Source organism: Canis lupus, chromosome 23, assembly GCF_003254725.2.
Source record: "Canis lupus dingo isolate Sandy chromosome 23, ASM325472v2, whole genome shotgun sequence".
Taxonomy (NCBI): Eukaryota; Metazoa; Chordata; class Mammalia; order Carnivora; family Canidae; genus Canis; species Canis lupus.
The window spans coordinates 38,271,022-38,284,872 of NC_064265.1; the positions used below are offsets into that span (position 1 = coordinate 38,271,022).

Genomic DNA, 13,851 nt, shown 5'->3' on the forward strand with positions numbered 1-13,851 from the left:
AGTCAAGTAACATTTATTTATTTATTTATTTGTCAAGTAACATTTAAAATACAAATAATACTTAATCAAAAGCTCCTTTTTCAAAAATAAAGCATGGACACTGAAAAAGATGTATGTACAATCTTACTAGATAACCAGAGAAATGCAACTAAAAATCATACCCATCAGAAGCAAAAATAATTTCTTTTAGTTACCTCGACATTTTTTTTTTTTGACAGCAAACATTTAAAAGTCTGACAAAGTGTCATATTCTGCTAAGAGGAATGTAAACTGTAATGGCATCTTTGCAGAGCAATGTTGCAGAATAGATATAGGGATATGCAAATCCAATAATTTGTTCAATTTGTTACTTTTTACAAATATAACTCCTTTTTGAATTGTTAAAAATGTACTTCCTCTTTTAATTATTGAAAAGACAGCAATGTGTTAGACATCCCATATAGAGAGGAGTTAAACCACACACATAGAATTTTGTGACCACTTACAGTAACTATCTGAAATCCTCTGGCTTAATGCTAAAAGATTAGTGGCAAATGTGGTCAACTTTAAAGACCCATCATCAAAATGAGAATGAATCCATGGAAGTGAGAGCATTCCACATAAATCTTCTAGAATATGATCTTCAAATGAGGTTTTCACTGTAGAAACACAGGACAGGTGATTAATTATATCTTTTTCCTTAATCATACTTACCTGTCTTTTTTTTTTTTCAATAAAAATAAATGTTCTAAACATCAAGTGGAATTATAGCATTCAATAAACAAAGATTCTTAATTAGAGATGATGTTCTGGGGTCTGTGAACCCAAAGAAATTAAATGTGACTTTATAAAAATATGCATCCATGCATTTTTTAGAAGGATCATAAAACATTCTTCAGAAAATCTCAAATAAAAAAATTAAATAGTTATAAGTAACTTCTATTACCTGAAAAAGAGTAATAAATCCAAGTATTACACAAACTTGGAAGTTAGAAATTACTGAATTAGTTACTGAATTACTGAAATAGAACTAGAACTAAAATCAAGAAAAAACTGTTGGGTATTCCAAACATTTGTGCATTTAGGCCTTAGGCAAAGAGAATGCCTATTTCAATACTGATCATCTTTAAAGGTTATTTTATTCTACTGTTTATATTTATACTTACTGTGAATATAAATCAGAGCATCATATATTTTCACCACTTTATCAATAACTGCCTCCAGGTCAGGTTTCTGAACAGATTCTAACAAACTTCTACAGCTCTTAAGCACTTTTGTGTAAAAATCCAAAGACATCCAAGTTATCTCTACTGAAGGTTTCTTCTTACATTTCTGATGACAGTCCCTAAAATTATGGCTGCAGTTAATACATTTTAAGACACAGAATTACAATCAATTTTGTTATAGTCCAACCTAATATTGAAGGAAGCCAAAAGAAATTTTGAGTATAAAACTAATAGTTTAAACCAATTCAAAGTAAATATATGCAAATTAATTAATATGCATTATTATTTTAAGTTTAATCTCTTTATGTCAGTCTAAATCACTCTTATGATCTGGTAACTAAAATTATCCTAGGATATTTATTTATTTATTTATTTTTTTATCCTAGGATATTTAAATGTGGTATCACCAGGCTTAAAAATGACAGAAGATATCTCTGCATCATTATTAACTGGCTTAGTAAACATTTTCTTTATAACAGAAGAGTAGATTGCAGCCTAATCAGCTATTCCTTCAAGTTGCCTCAAATTCCAAATTTACTGCAGTCTGAATTAATATAGTTTCTTTAAAATGTCCTTCATAATTTTTTATTGGCTAGTTAAAAGAATTAAAAAATACAGAATGATCATGTAAAATCTAACAAGAGTTTTGGTCTGTAACTTAGTAAAATTAAGACTAAATCTTCAGAGAAAATTCACACTTGTTTCTTCTAATAGACTAATCAACCCATATTAAGAATACTAAACTGAAAAAAAAAAAAAAAGAATACTAAACTGAAAAGATACTTCTAATGAGTTCTAAATCCCTACTCCTATCAAAGGGAAATGTTTTGACGGTTTGACTAAAACACTGGCTTTTGAGTTAAATAAAAATGTGCTCTGCTACTTTCTAGAAAAGTACAAAGTACTTTGCCCAGAAGTTAGCTTAGGCAAAAAGAATCTTGTTACAGGAAGTAATCAAAAGGATGAAACCACTAGTTGACCCTCAAACTGGATCCGGCCATCAGAGTCTCCTTAACCCCCCTTCCTGTCCTTGGAATGTATACTCTGCCTACTGGTCCCACAGTGGGAGCTGTTCCAAGGACTTAGCCTTGAGAGTAAGGTGGTGTTGAGACCATCTGGACTGAATACATGACTTAACCCCATTAATCCTCCATATAAACTTCTAGGATTCTAGAAGGTGAGTTGAGAGATCAGTTTGTCTTTCACAACTGCTGAAGACAAACTCTGTAGGTAAGCTCCCTTACAAAATCTGCCACCTACCAATCTGGGGTGGTCTGCCTCTTTCTTCAATCTCTCCTTGCCCTGTGCATATAGACCAATATACAAACCAACAGGCCTCAATTTCTCTAAGCCTCAATCTCTAATTTGTAAAGTAGGTATAATAGCACTTGACTTACAGAACTGTTATAAAGATTAAATAATATATATATAGCACTTAATACAGTACCCATCATTTAGCAGGTAATCAATAAAAAACAAATTTCTTTCATTTCACTGAAAATCTGTTCTAAGGTCACACAAATAGAACAAATAATGAGGTCTCCTAAAGCAATAAATCCAAATTTGTTACAGACAATCCACTCAGAAAATACAAGTTGTTTTACCAGTCCATGTTATGATGCGAACAATGAACAGTACATAGAGCAGTGAGTTGGAGGACAATAGTGATTCCTTCTAAAGTTGCAATAACAGGATTCTTTAGACCACTGTATTCAAGGAAAATCTGAAGGGATTCAGCTTTCTGTTTCAGTGCACTCCATAAAATGCTCTTTTTGTTCATATCCACATGTTTAATTCTGTAATTAATTATAACCATAATATAAAGATATTAATATTTAATATAAATTTGGTTCCAAAGTGAAAAATATTTAAAACAAAAGATAACATGCGATGCCAACTACTGAGATTTATAGTACAGTATATTTAAAACAACTTTCAGTGCAAAGTGAAATATGCAAATTCTTTGATCACATCATACAAAAGTTTATTTGTCAACATTTTAAATTGCTGCTGAATGTATAATCTCAGGGACTTTTTTTAGATATTAAGAAGCTAAATTAGATAAGCAAGTAAAAACTTAAAAAATTTTTTAAGTAACCATATGTAGCCATGGTATCTTTCACACTAGAATGGACTGTAATTATTAAAGTATTTTAAGCATTCCTTTGACTACCTTTAGAAAGAACAAATGCTGTGTATTTAAGTCAAAGCATTTAACTAAATGTGACTTTTAAAGTGAATGAAGTTTTATTAAATGACTAAATACAAACTGAATGAAGGCCATACTCCTCAGTCTGTTTCGGTGGTCTTTTGGAAGAGTTCAGTGATGAGCTGAGTCGACGCCTTTTGGCTGATATTCCATCACTATTACTGCTGAGGTTTTCCTGTTGAATTTGACACTGAACCTCCTCAATGATTTCCATACTTTCCATTTTTAAGGCTGCATAAAGTGGGCCCAACAAATACTGAGAAAGTAAAAATTATTTAAAAAACTATGTCTTAGGAAATATGTTATTCAAAGACTGTAAAAATTCATTAGGTTTTAAGTTTTCTAATAAGGTAAAGTATTGTCAGAGTCTCATCAGGTAAAACAAAGACCTAAGTCAATCTATATAATTTCATAATCTATAAATAGACATATATATGATTTTATATCTAGAACTATGGTTCTATAGTCTTGAAAGTCTTAAAAAGACAAATTCTTTGTTTTTCTGTCAAAATGATACAAAGTGGGGCACTGGGGTGGCTCAGTGGGTTAAGTGTCTGCTTTTAGCTCAGGTCATGATCCCAAAGTCCTGGGATGGAGCCCTACGTCAGGCTCCTTCTGCTGCTCCTCCCTCTGCTCATGCTCTCTCTCTGTCTCTCAGATAAATAAAATCTTTATTAAAAAGTGCTACAAAGAAAAACTCTATAAAGGAATTACTAATCCCTTTCATACTACAAATCCAGCAAGACTTACAGATAAAATATTTACTCAAGTTACTGCACATTTTATTATGCTGTCTCTCACAGTCTGAGCAAGAAAAAAGGTATAATTTGACATGACTATTAGTATGTACCCATAGATTTTCTTTTTTCCCCCATAGGTTTTCTAAATGTGATGGACTATACACTGTCAAAAATAAAATCTAGGTAAGTGCTCGAGGTCTTTGCAATTAAGTTAATAACGGCTCCATTCTAGTTAATAATGAATGCACTAAACATGCTTACGCTTCACAAATTCTACTTTAAAACATTCTACTACATTGGCAGTTCATTGCCACCTTAGTGAACAAATCCTTCTCATACCAAAGTTAAAGTCCATAATAAGGAACCAAAGTGGATTGTGGAAAAAAAAAAAAAAACATTCCATCTTGAATGTTATTATTAAAGATATTCTATTTTCTCATTATTACATCTTACATATATGCATACATTTATATTACAAACAAAATACATACTAATCAAGTAACCTTAAAAATGACTTACCTCTGCATCCACCTGAAATCCAAGCACATCCACAAGAACTTTACAAATGTTTCTCACATAAACCTTCCTGACTTGTAAAGCAGATTCATACCCAGCTGGCACATATTTAAGGAAATACTGCAGTAAGTGGCACAAAGCTGCTTTTAGCAAATCAGACTTAAGCCGCATAAGCACACCATCTTCAAACATGACACAGAGGTTTTCCAACAGCATATTTAAATAGACAGGCTCAATATTTCTATAAGCTTCTGCTTCAAAGGGGAATAGTGTTTTTATCAGCTTTGATAATGGTTCTTCATAGAGTTTCAACTGGTCAGCATCCATTTCTACAAGATGTTTTAATAATCCCAAAAATGAGCTGAAGAAAGTGCTGGCTGGTTGTGCTGGTAATCCTCCAAGCTCAAAGAGTTCAGTTAAAAGGCTAATTGCTAAGGATTTAGTTTTTGAACTACCATATTCTAGCAGAACACAACCGATCCGCCAAAGTAAGAGTTCTTGCCTTCTAAAAAACACAATTGCAATAATACGAATAAGAACTGTTAATAAAGTGACTTCAATAAATTCTAAATTTTGCATGTTCATGAATTGCAAAGGAGCTGGCTGTAAGTATTCCATGTGTTCATCTAATTGACTTAAAAATCGGCTAACTACCACTGGCCATTCCACAAAGTGTCCCACTGCATTTTTTCTGTGGAGGCAAATCACATCTTCACAAAGATAGAGTAATTCCTTTGTCAGTACTCCAAAAATTGCAGGGCTCTTGCTTTTAAAAAGAAATAATAATGAGCAGATAACTTCACAGATTTTCTTGTGTAACAAGTGACAGGATGGAGTTGCTGCAATCCGCAGAAGTCTCGTTATGATCCAATTACTGAATTCTTGGAAATAAACAAAAAAAATATAAATAAGTACATCAGAAATGCTAATTAATTTGCTAAATCCTTGATGAGTCATTTTTAAAGTATAACACTAACAAAATCTAAAACAATCCCTACACAATGGAAACATGGTAGTTCAGAATACCAATTTTGGAGTCAAAGTCCTAGCTTTTAGAAGTTGTATGAACTTTTCATTTCTCTGAACCTTGGTAAGTTCATCTATGAGAAGGGAATAATGAGGGTTACCATGAGGATCAAATAAGCTGAAATTCTCAGCATCGTGCTTGAAGTTCAACAAATGGTTCTATTATCACTTCTTCAACAAACATTTATTGTCAACTCTGTCCCAGGTGTACAAAAACAAAATAGTCATAGTACTCAAGAATCCTGTAATACAGTTTCTCAAACTTAAGAGATACATTTTATGCCATGACTCAGTCTACATATGCATATTTATTTTATTTAAATACATGAAACAAAAGTTTCATGAGAAAGTATTTATCACATGCAATGTAATATAATATTTCCTAGTCTATTATATTTTATCTTTATAACCTACTAATGGGTCATGATCTGTTGTTCAAAAAAAGAAAAGGTGGGCAGCCCTGGTGGCGCAGTGGTTTAGCGCCACCTGCAGCCCAGGGCGTGATCCTGGAGACCCTGGATCGAGTCCCACGTCAGGCTCTCTGCGGAGCCTGCTTCTCCCTCTGCCTTATCTCTGCCTCTCTCTCTCTCTGTGTCTCTATGAATAAATACATAAAATCTTAAAAAAAAAAGAAAAGAAAATTATGTTTAAAAAAAAAAAAAAAGAAAAGGTGGCAAAGGTGTGCCTGGGTGGCTCAGTCAGTTAAGTGTCTGCTTTGGCTCAGGTCATGACCCAGGGTCCTGGGATCAGCTGGCATTAGGCTCCCTCCTCAGAGAGGGGTCTGCTTCTCCCTCTCCCTCTGATCCTTCACCCTGCCCATGCTCTCACTCTCTCTCTCAAATGAATATAAAAAATCTTAAAAATAAAATAAAATAGGGACACCTGGGTGGCTCAGCAGATGGGCAACTGGCTTTGGCTCAGGGGTGTGATCGTGGGGTTCCAGCATCGAGTCCCCTATCTAGCTCCTGACAGGGAGCCTGCTTCTCCCTCTGCCCATGTCTCTGCCTCTCTCTGTGTGTCTCTCATGAATAAATAAAATATTTTTAAAAATAAAATAAAATAATGTGGCAAAGAATATAGACAAAGAGTTATTTATAATCCAGCTTAGTAATCACTGTGATAGAAGAAATGCAGAATATCTGTACTAACAGAGCATAAAGAGGGAGCAAGTAAGCCAGAGCTAGGGCAAGCAGTCAGGAGTACCGGTCAGAAAAAAACTTTTTGGAGGACATGCTATCAAAGTTGGGTACTGAAATTCAAGTAAAAAAATTTTAAATGCCCTATGCATTGTACCAGAAAAAAAAAAGATATTTGCTTTACATCTCTTTACAAGAAGACCAATAAAGGGACAAAAGTAATAGGGAAAATAAGGTTAAACCTAGAAAAAAGCTTCAACATCTAGGACTCAGCAAAATTGTTCTTAAAGGGCTAGACAGGAAATATTTTAGGCGTGAGGGCCATATGGCCCCGTGTCAACTATTCAATGTTGCCTTTCTACTAGTTATAGACAAAAATACAATGAGTAAAAGCATGGATTTTCCAATAAAACTTTGTTTACAAAAACAGGCAGCCAGCTTATAGGCCACAGATTGCTAATGCCTGATCTAGAAGAAAGAAATTATCAAAAACAGAAAAAAGAAAACTACTTAAGTGTTCAATGGCAAATAAACAAGTATGATTATTTCTGCTCCATTCTTAACAAAAGAAAACAATTAGGATGCATAAAATAAAACTAACCATTACCCTTTTGCTCCCTTAAATTTATAGCAAATTTGACCAAATTATGTATAAATACATATGTATGTATGTATATTTCAGAAGAGCAGAAGAGGGCAGATTTCATACAACCAATTGCAAATGAATGCACAAATAACAGGACTTACCAATACAACTGCCTTTGGCCTCATTTTGCCCTTGACTTCCATTCACATTTACAAACATAAGTGGGGAGGACTTCATTATATGTTGGATGAAATCAAGCAACATCACAGAGGTTGGCTGAGAGTCAGTTTTCTTTACAAGTTCTAGAGCAACTAAAACAAAAAAAAGATTCATTTTAGAGTCATGACAAATTAAACGGCAGTCTTTTTGTTAAAAAACTAGATTTTGGTGACCAGAACTGTGTCCAAGACAGTGCTCATGATAATGGGACTAAACTCTACAATCCTATCTTTCTAATTTTAAATGTTTAATAATCATGTACATTCATCTATTATATACTCATTTATCAAATATAGATTAAAGACCTATGATACGCCTGGCACTGTACTAGAATCTGAGGGGAAAAAAACCTTTACCTTACCTGAATAGTAACTATCATAAATACTAACTCTAAATTTAAAGGGATCCCTGGGTGGCACAGGGGTTTGGCGCCTGTCTTTGGCCCAGGGCGCAATCCTGGAGACCCGGGATCGAATCCCACGTCGGGCTCCTGGTGCATGGAGCCTGCTTCTCCCTCTGCCTGTGTCTCTGCCTCTCTCTCTCTCTGTGACTATCATAAAAAATAAATTTATAAAAAAAAAAAAAATTTAAAACTACATGGAGAGAAATGCTAGCGTAATGTTTTACATATGGAAAAGACAGCGATTTAACTCATAAAATCTATATAAGAAATAACTGTTTCTTACCAACATTTACATCTGTAAGTATTCGGTCAATGAACTGACATAAAATTTGTCTTGGCTTCTGTACAACTGTATTATATTCTTCTGGACTGGCACTAAAATACAAATAAAAAGTTTTTAAACCTTAAGGAGATCGACAATATCATTTGTAAAAAATTCCCTAAATTTGAATTTATCAAATGTGTTTAGTTTTAATGTTGACACTTGTTGTATCCTACTGTTTAAAAATGAAAGAAAAAACCTAAATACATGTTACTGATTTAGAAGGAAAAAAATATGCTCAATGAAACCACAGCATTCAATATGCAAAATCTAGACTTGCCCTGACTAATATAGTAGTCATTATTTATGTAGCTATTAAGCATTTAAAATATGGCTAGTCCAGTTGAGATGTGCTTTAGGTAGAATATACACATTGGGTTTTGAATATTTCGTACCAGAAAATGTATATCTCTTTAATAATCTTCTATTAACTACATGTAGAAATGACAGTATCTGAGTTATGTAAAATATATTATGAAAAATTACCTTCACTTATTTCCTTTTTACTTTTTGTCTTGTGGCTACTAGATAATTTTTAATTATACATGTGGCTTGCATTTTATTTCTATTAAGCAGTATTGATCCAGACTTCTGGAAAATCTACTGAATACAATTCCTTCAACAAATGAAGTCCAAGGGGAAAAAAAAAAGAGGAGAAACTTATAATGAAGACTTAAAAGCCATATTAGTCAATTACAATTTATGAGTCTATGTTTGATTCTGGTTAAAAAAAAAACCCTAAAACAAGAATACAAAAATAAAACTTTTAGCAAACTGTATATGACAACTGGGACCATTTAAACACAGGCTAGATATGATGTTATTAAGAAATCATTTTTAGGTGTGATAATGGTATTATGGTATGTTTAAATAGTCTTTATCCTTTACAGATAAATACTAATATTTATTTATTTATTTATTTTTAAATACCAATATTTATAGATAAAATGATTTCTGGAATTTACTTCAAAATAATCTGAGTTGAGAGGAAGAGAGCAATGAATTGATAATCATTGGGCTAAAATGAGCAACTGATATACCATTTTCCCTTCTTTTGGATTTCTGAAATTTTCCACAATGAGACTTTAGTAAAATATTAGAGAAAATTGGTTCAGCGACTGGCATCTGCCTTTGGCTCAGGACGTGACCCTGGAGTCCCAGGATCAAGTCCCACATCAGGCTCCCTGCATGGAACCGGCTTCTCCCTCTGCGTGTGTCTCTGCTTCTCTTTCTCTCATGTGTGTGTCTCTCATGAATAAATAAAATCTTTAAAAAATATATTAGAGAAAAGTACATATATTGACTATTAGGACCAATCAAGAAAAATAAATATTAAGAGGAGATATAGGGGGATCCCTGGGTGGCGCAGCGGTTTAGCGCCTGCCTTTGGCCCAGGGCGCGATCCTGGAGACCCGGGATCGAATCCCATGTCGGGCTCTCGGTGCATGGAGCCTGCTTCTCCCTCTGCCTGTGTCTCTGCCTCTCTCTCTCTCTCTCTCTCTCTCTGTATGACTATCATAAATAAAAGAAATAAAAATAAAAAAAGGGGGAGGGAGTAATTGCAGATGAAGCTGAAGAAAAACTGTATCAAAGCTCAAAGAAGCAACTAAAGAGTTTCGATTTTGTACTGACAGCAATGAGACACTGAAATGTTGCAATTAGGAGAGTGAAAGGTAAACTTTTTAAAACCTGAATTAAATTGTTATTTTCCTGAAACCATTCCAAAGGTTTCCCATTGCACTTAAATTTTCCTTATTTTGGCCTATAAGATACTAAAGGATCTGGCCCATGGTTACTCTTCCACCCTTAACTCACACCAGTCCCTTTTTTGCTTCCTTTGTTTCGTCCTTCCTATTCTTTAAAAAGTAAGCTCATTTCCACCTGGAGACTTTTAAACTTCCCATTCAATCTCAGATACTTCTCCCAGTTCACATGACTGGCTTCTTCTCACCATTCAAATCCCCTCTAGTGGCTAATGTTAATGCTCCCTAGACTTTCATCTCCTACCCATTGCCCCATTTAATATTTTAATAGCAACTATCATTATCCGAAAATACCTTGTGGTCACAAACTAATTTTAAACAGAAAGCCCAGAGAAGGCCTCTCCAAAATGAGATCTGAATGAAACTGGTCTGTTCAGAGAAGAAACAGCAAAAAGCAAAGCACTGAGAGTAGGAATGACCTTGGGGCATACAAAAAATAAGGTCAATGCCAGTGGAACAGAGTAAGGGAAGGATATATGGCCATGAGGTCAGAGGCAGGCAGAGGCAAGATTATGTAGGACCGTAGGGGTCTTGGGAAGAAGTCTGGATTTTAACCTAAGTGTGCTGGAAAACTAAGAAGGTTTTAAACAGAGGAGTAATGCTATATAATCTATAATTTATAGTTGTTAAAATCATTTTGGTTGCTGAGTGAGAAATCCACTGAGTGAGTGGGTAACATGGAAATGGAGAGATAAGCTGAGAGGTTACAGTAATAGTCTAGATAAGAAATGACAAGAATAGCGGCAGTGACAAGTGTATTTTAAAGGTAGGATTGTCAGGACTTGCTGATAAGATTTTTTGGGTATAAGAGAAAGAATCAAGAATTCCGGCTAGCGGTTTAGCGCCACCTTCAGCCCCGGGTGTGATCCTGAAGACAGGGGATCAGAGTCCGGGATCAGAGTCCCCCATCAGGCTCCCTGCACGGAGTCTGCTTCTGCCTCTGCCTGTGTCTGTCTGTCTCTGTGTCGTGAATAAATAAATAAAATAAAATAAAATAAAAATTCCTGGGTTTTTGGTTGGCACATTTACAATAACCTGGGGCAGGAACCAAGTTTAAGAACATAAATCAAGATGTAATGATGTAAATTTTCATTTCAGGTACAGATGTTCAACAGTAAGCAACCTAATATCTCTGGGTAGATAAATATTTGGGAGTTATCAGAATATAAGTGATATTTAAAGCCATGGGACTACATGAAGTTACTTAGGAAGAGAGTAAAGATGAAAAGAGGACAAAGGATGTAGCAAAGTCACATGGGGAATCAAGAATGATTCCTACATTTCTGGTTTGGAAAAAAGAGTGACCATGGTATCACTTACTGAGATGTCCCTACCTCAGTGAATGAGAGGGAAAAAAAAAAAGGGAGGTTAGGATACGTGAAGAAATTGTATTGACTATGTTGAGTCTTACACTTAACCAACTAAGCCACCCAGGTGCCCAGCTATGTTGTCTTAATGGCATATAGGACACCCAGCTAAAACTGCCAGTATACAGTTGTATAAATATCCTATAGGAGGACACCTGGGTGGTTCAGCGGTTTAGCACCTGCCTTCGGCCCAGGGCATGATCCTGGAGTCCTGGGAACAAGTCCCTCATCTGGCTCCCTGCATGGAGCCTGCTTCTCCCTCTGCCTGTGTCTCTGCCTCTTTCTCTCTTTGTGTCTCTCATGAACAAATAAAATCTTCAAAAAAAAAATATTCTATAGGAAATGGATATGGTTTGGAGAAACATATTTGCAGTCATTAAATGGCAGATGGTAGTTAAAGACAGTGGATGGGATCACCCTGAAAGACTAGGCAGAGAAAAGAGTGCTCATAGCAAAAAACAGAAGCAAAATTCATCTCTGAGACAGAGCCGCCCACACATTAGAACAGTTAACATCTCACTTTTTTCAGAAATTGAATTGCCAGTCAATTAATGAGAAAAAAAGATGGGGGTGGAGAAAAGGCTTTGATTGCATGAATCTGGAACCCAACTCTGATAATGGCTACCTCTGACTTTGGTTCTTCAATTCCTGTGACTCAGTTTCTTACTGAATAGTGATAATATGTACTCTATTCTACATCATGGAGATACTGTGAGACTGAATAGGCAGGAATGAAGCAATTAAAATGAGAAACTCACGACTGTTAAAGAAAAGTAACGTAAGCTCCGGTGATGTAAGAGACTATAAATAAATCCAAGATACTATTATTTTTATTAACAACTCTCATTATGGAAAAAAAAAAAAGAGGGTAGAAAGGTATTAGTTAATTCTACATGAAAACAAGATAGGAAAAAAAAAAATATTGAGCTTCACATTGAGCCTCAAAAATGAAATCTGTACTTCAATGTCCTAAAACGAGCGCTTGTATTCATGTTAGTTTATAAAATGTTAACACAAAGTAGGCTTGCAACATTCATGCAAAGCGGGGAAAAAAAAAAAAAAAAAAAAAAAAACAGGATGATTCGGTAAAGACAAGAGTGGTTTCTTCATTTACCCTCTTATTTATGTGATCGAAGAAGACTAAATATTCTTGTATGGCCAACAAGTGGAGATGAATACATCTGCACCCCAAAAAGAAAGGAATTAAATACCCCACAGATTTTCTGTTAGCTCTGACTTTGTGTGCTAAGTTTTCAAAAAGCAATTACTCCAACTGATAGGTCAACTGCACTAGTGGTACAAACCCACTTATTTCTTCTTCGCAATGGGTTAAAACTCAAAAAAAAAAAAAAAAAAAAAAAGGCAAGCAAAATAAAAACCCTCCCTCCTTTAGGCCTGGTTGAGGGAAAGTTGCCAGTGTGCTGAAGGGGGGATGGCAGCCAGCCAGCAACAGCCTTCCCCTCTCTTCAGGTGGGACGGTGGTTTACGTGATTTTACTGTTCCGTTTACAGAAGGCGGGCTTTTGCAAATGAAACAGTATTGAATTATTTTTAAACTCTGGCAACATCTTGTGCACATTTACATTTTGGGGACGTCGTGGCAGATCCCTGGGATTTCTGACTAAAATAAACGGACTGGGCGCTGGATGACCAACAGGAAACGGGGCCCATCTTCAGGACGGCCTATGCTTTCATTTTGAAGAAGACCAAACTGCCTTTTCTAGCAATTGGCCTTCCTTCCACACCACACGAACCAGTGATTCTTTTCTTGTCAAAGAGGGGCAGTTTGGGTCAACACGTAAAGCTAAGAACCCAATTCCTCCACGAGCGATCACAAGGAGTAGAAAATGGGGCAAGTTCCTGGGTCGAGTCCCTCACCTAAGGAAAGAGGTCTGCAGGAAGCGAGCGGTCAGAAGGGGCGGGGGGGCAAGGCTCCCGGGCGCCGCTGAGGTACAGAGGGCTCGGCGAACAGCCCCTCTCGGGCCCTAGACCTGCTTCCCCAACGTCTGCGGCGACGCCCGCGTATTTTTAACCCCGTCTCGGGGGGAGACGTGCTCAAGCCATTGGCGAGACACACCGCCCGGGGCCGGGGTTGAAGGTTTCGGAGCCGGCACGCGCGCGGCTGGGGAGGGAGCGCACGTGAGAGGCCGGCCGGGCCGGGCCGGGCGGAGGAGACGCGGCACCCGGAGCGGCCGGGCCTGGCCCTACCTGCCCAACTCCCGCAGAGCGGGGATCATAGACGCCAGCTCCAGGCCGTGGTCGCCCATGCTGAGGATGCGCGGCCCTCGTCAACCGCGCGGCCGCTGCCTCCCGGCGTCTCCACAGCTACCTCGGGGCGGCGGGGGGGGGGGGGGGGAAGG

General features: G+C 36.6%; 1 protein-coding gene across 4 annotated transcripts in view; it reads right to left on the reverse strand.

Moving 5' to 3' along the window:
• Positions 1–13,837, reverse strand: part of ATR (ATR serine/threonine kinase) — a 91,122-nt gene extending 77,285 nt beyond the window's left edge. Inside the window, exons 1-8 of one of the 4 annotated variants that reach the window (XR_004808397.2) lie at positions 13,700–13,830; positions 8,324–8,415; positions 7,580–7,729; positions 4,674–5,551; positions 3,492–3,670; positions 2,810–3,001; positions 1,146–1,324; positions 486–638 (exon numbers count right to left, since the gene is read on the reverse strand). Coding sequence is in view for 3 of the 4 variants with exons in the window: in XM_025448740.3 (XP_025304525.3) it covers positions 486–638; positions 1,146–1,324; positions 2,810–3,001; positions 3,492–3,670; positions 4,674–5,551; positions 7,580–7,729; positions 8,324–8,415; positions 13,700–13,758 (1,882 nt within the window). In the remaining variant the exon portion in view is untranslated. Of the gene's footprint in view, positions 1–485; positions 639–1,145; positions 1,325–2,809; positions 3,002–3,475; positions 3,671–4,673; positions 5,552–7,579; positions 7,730–8,323; positions 8,416–13,699 lie in introns of those variants that run through there. The other 3 variants (XM_025448740.3, XM_049099904.1, XM_035704687.2) reach the window with 3 other exon arrangements.
• Between the last annotated feature and the right edge of the window lie 14 nt (positions 13,838–13,851).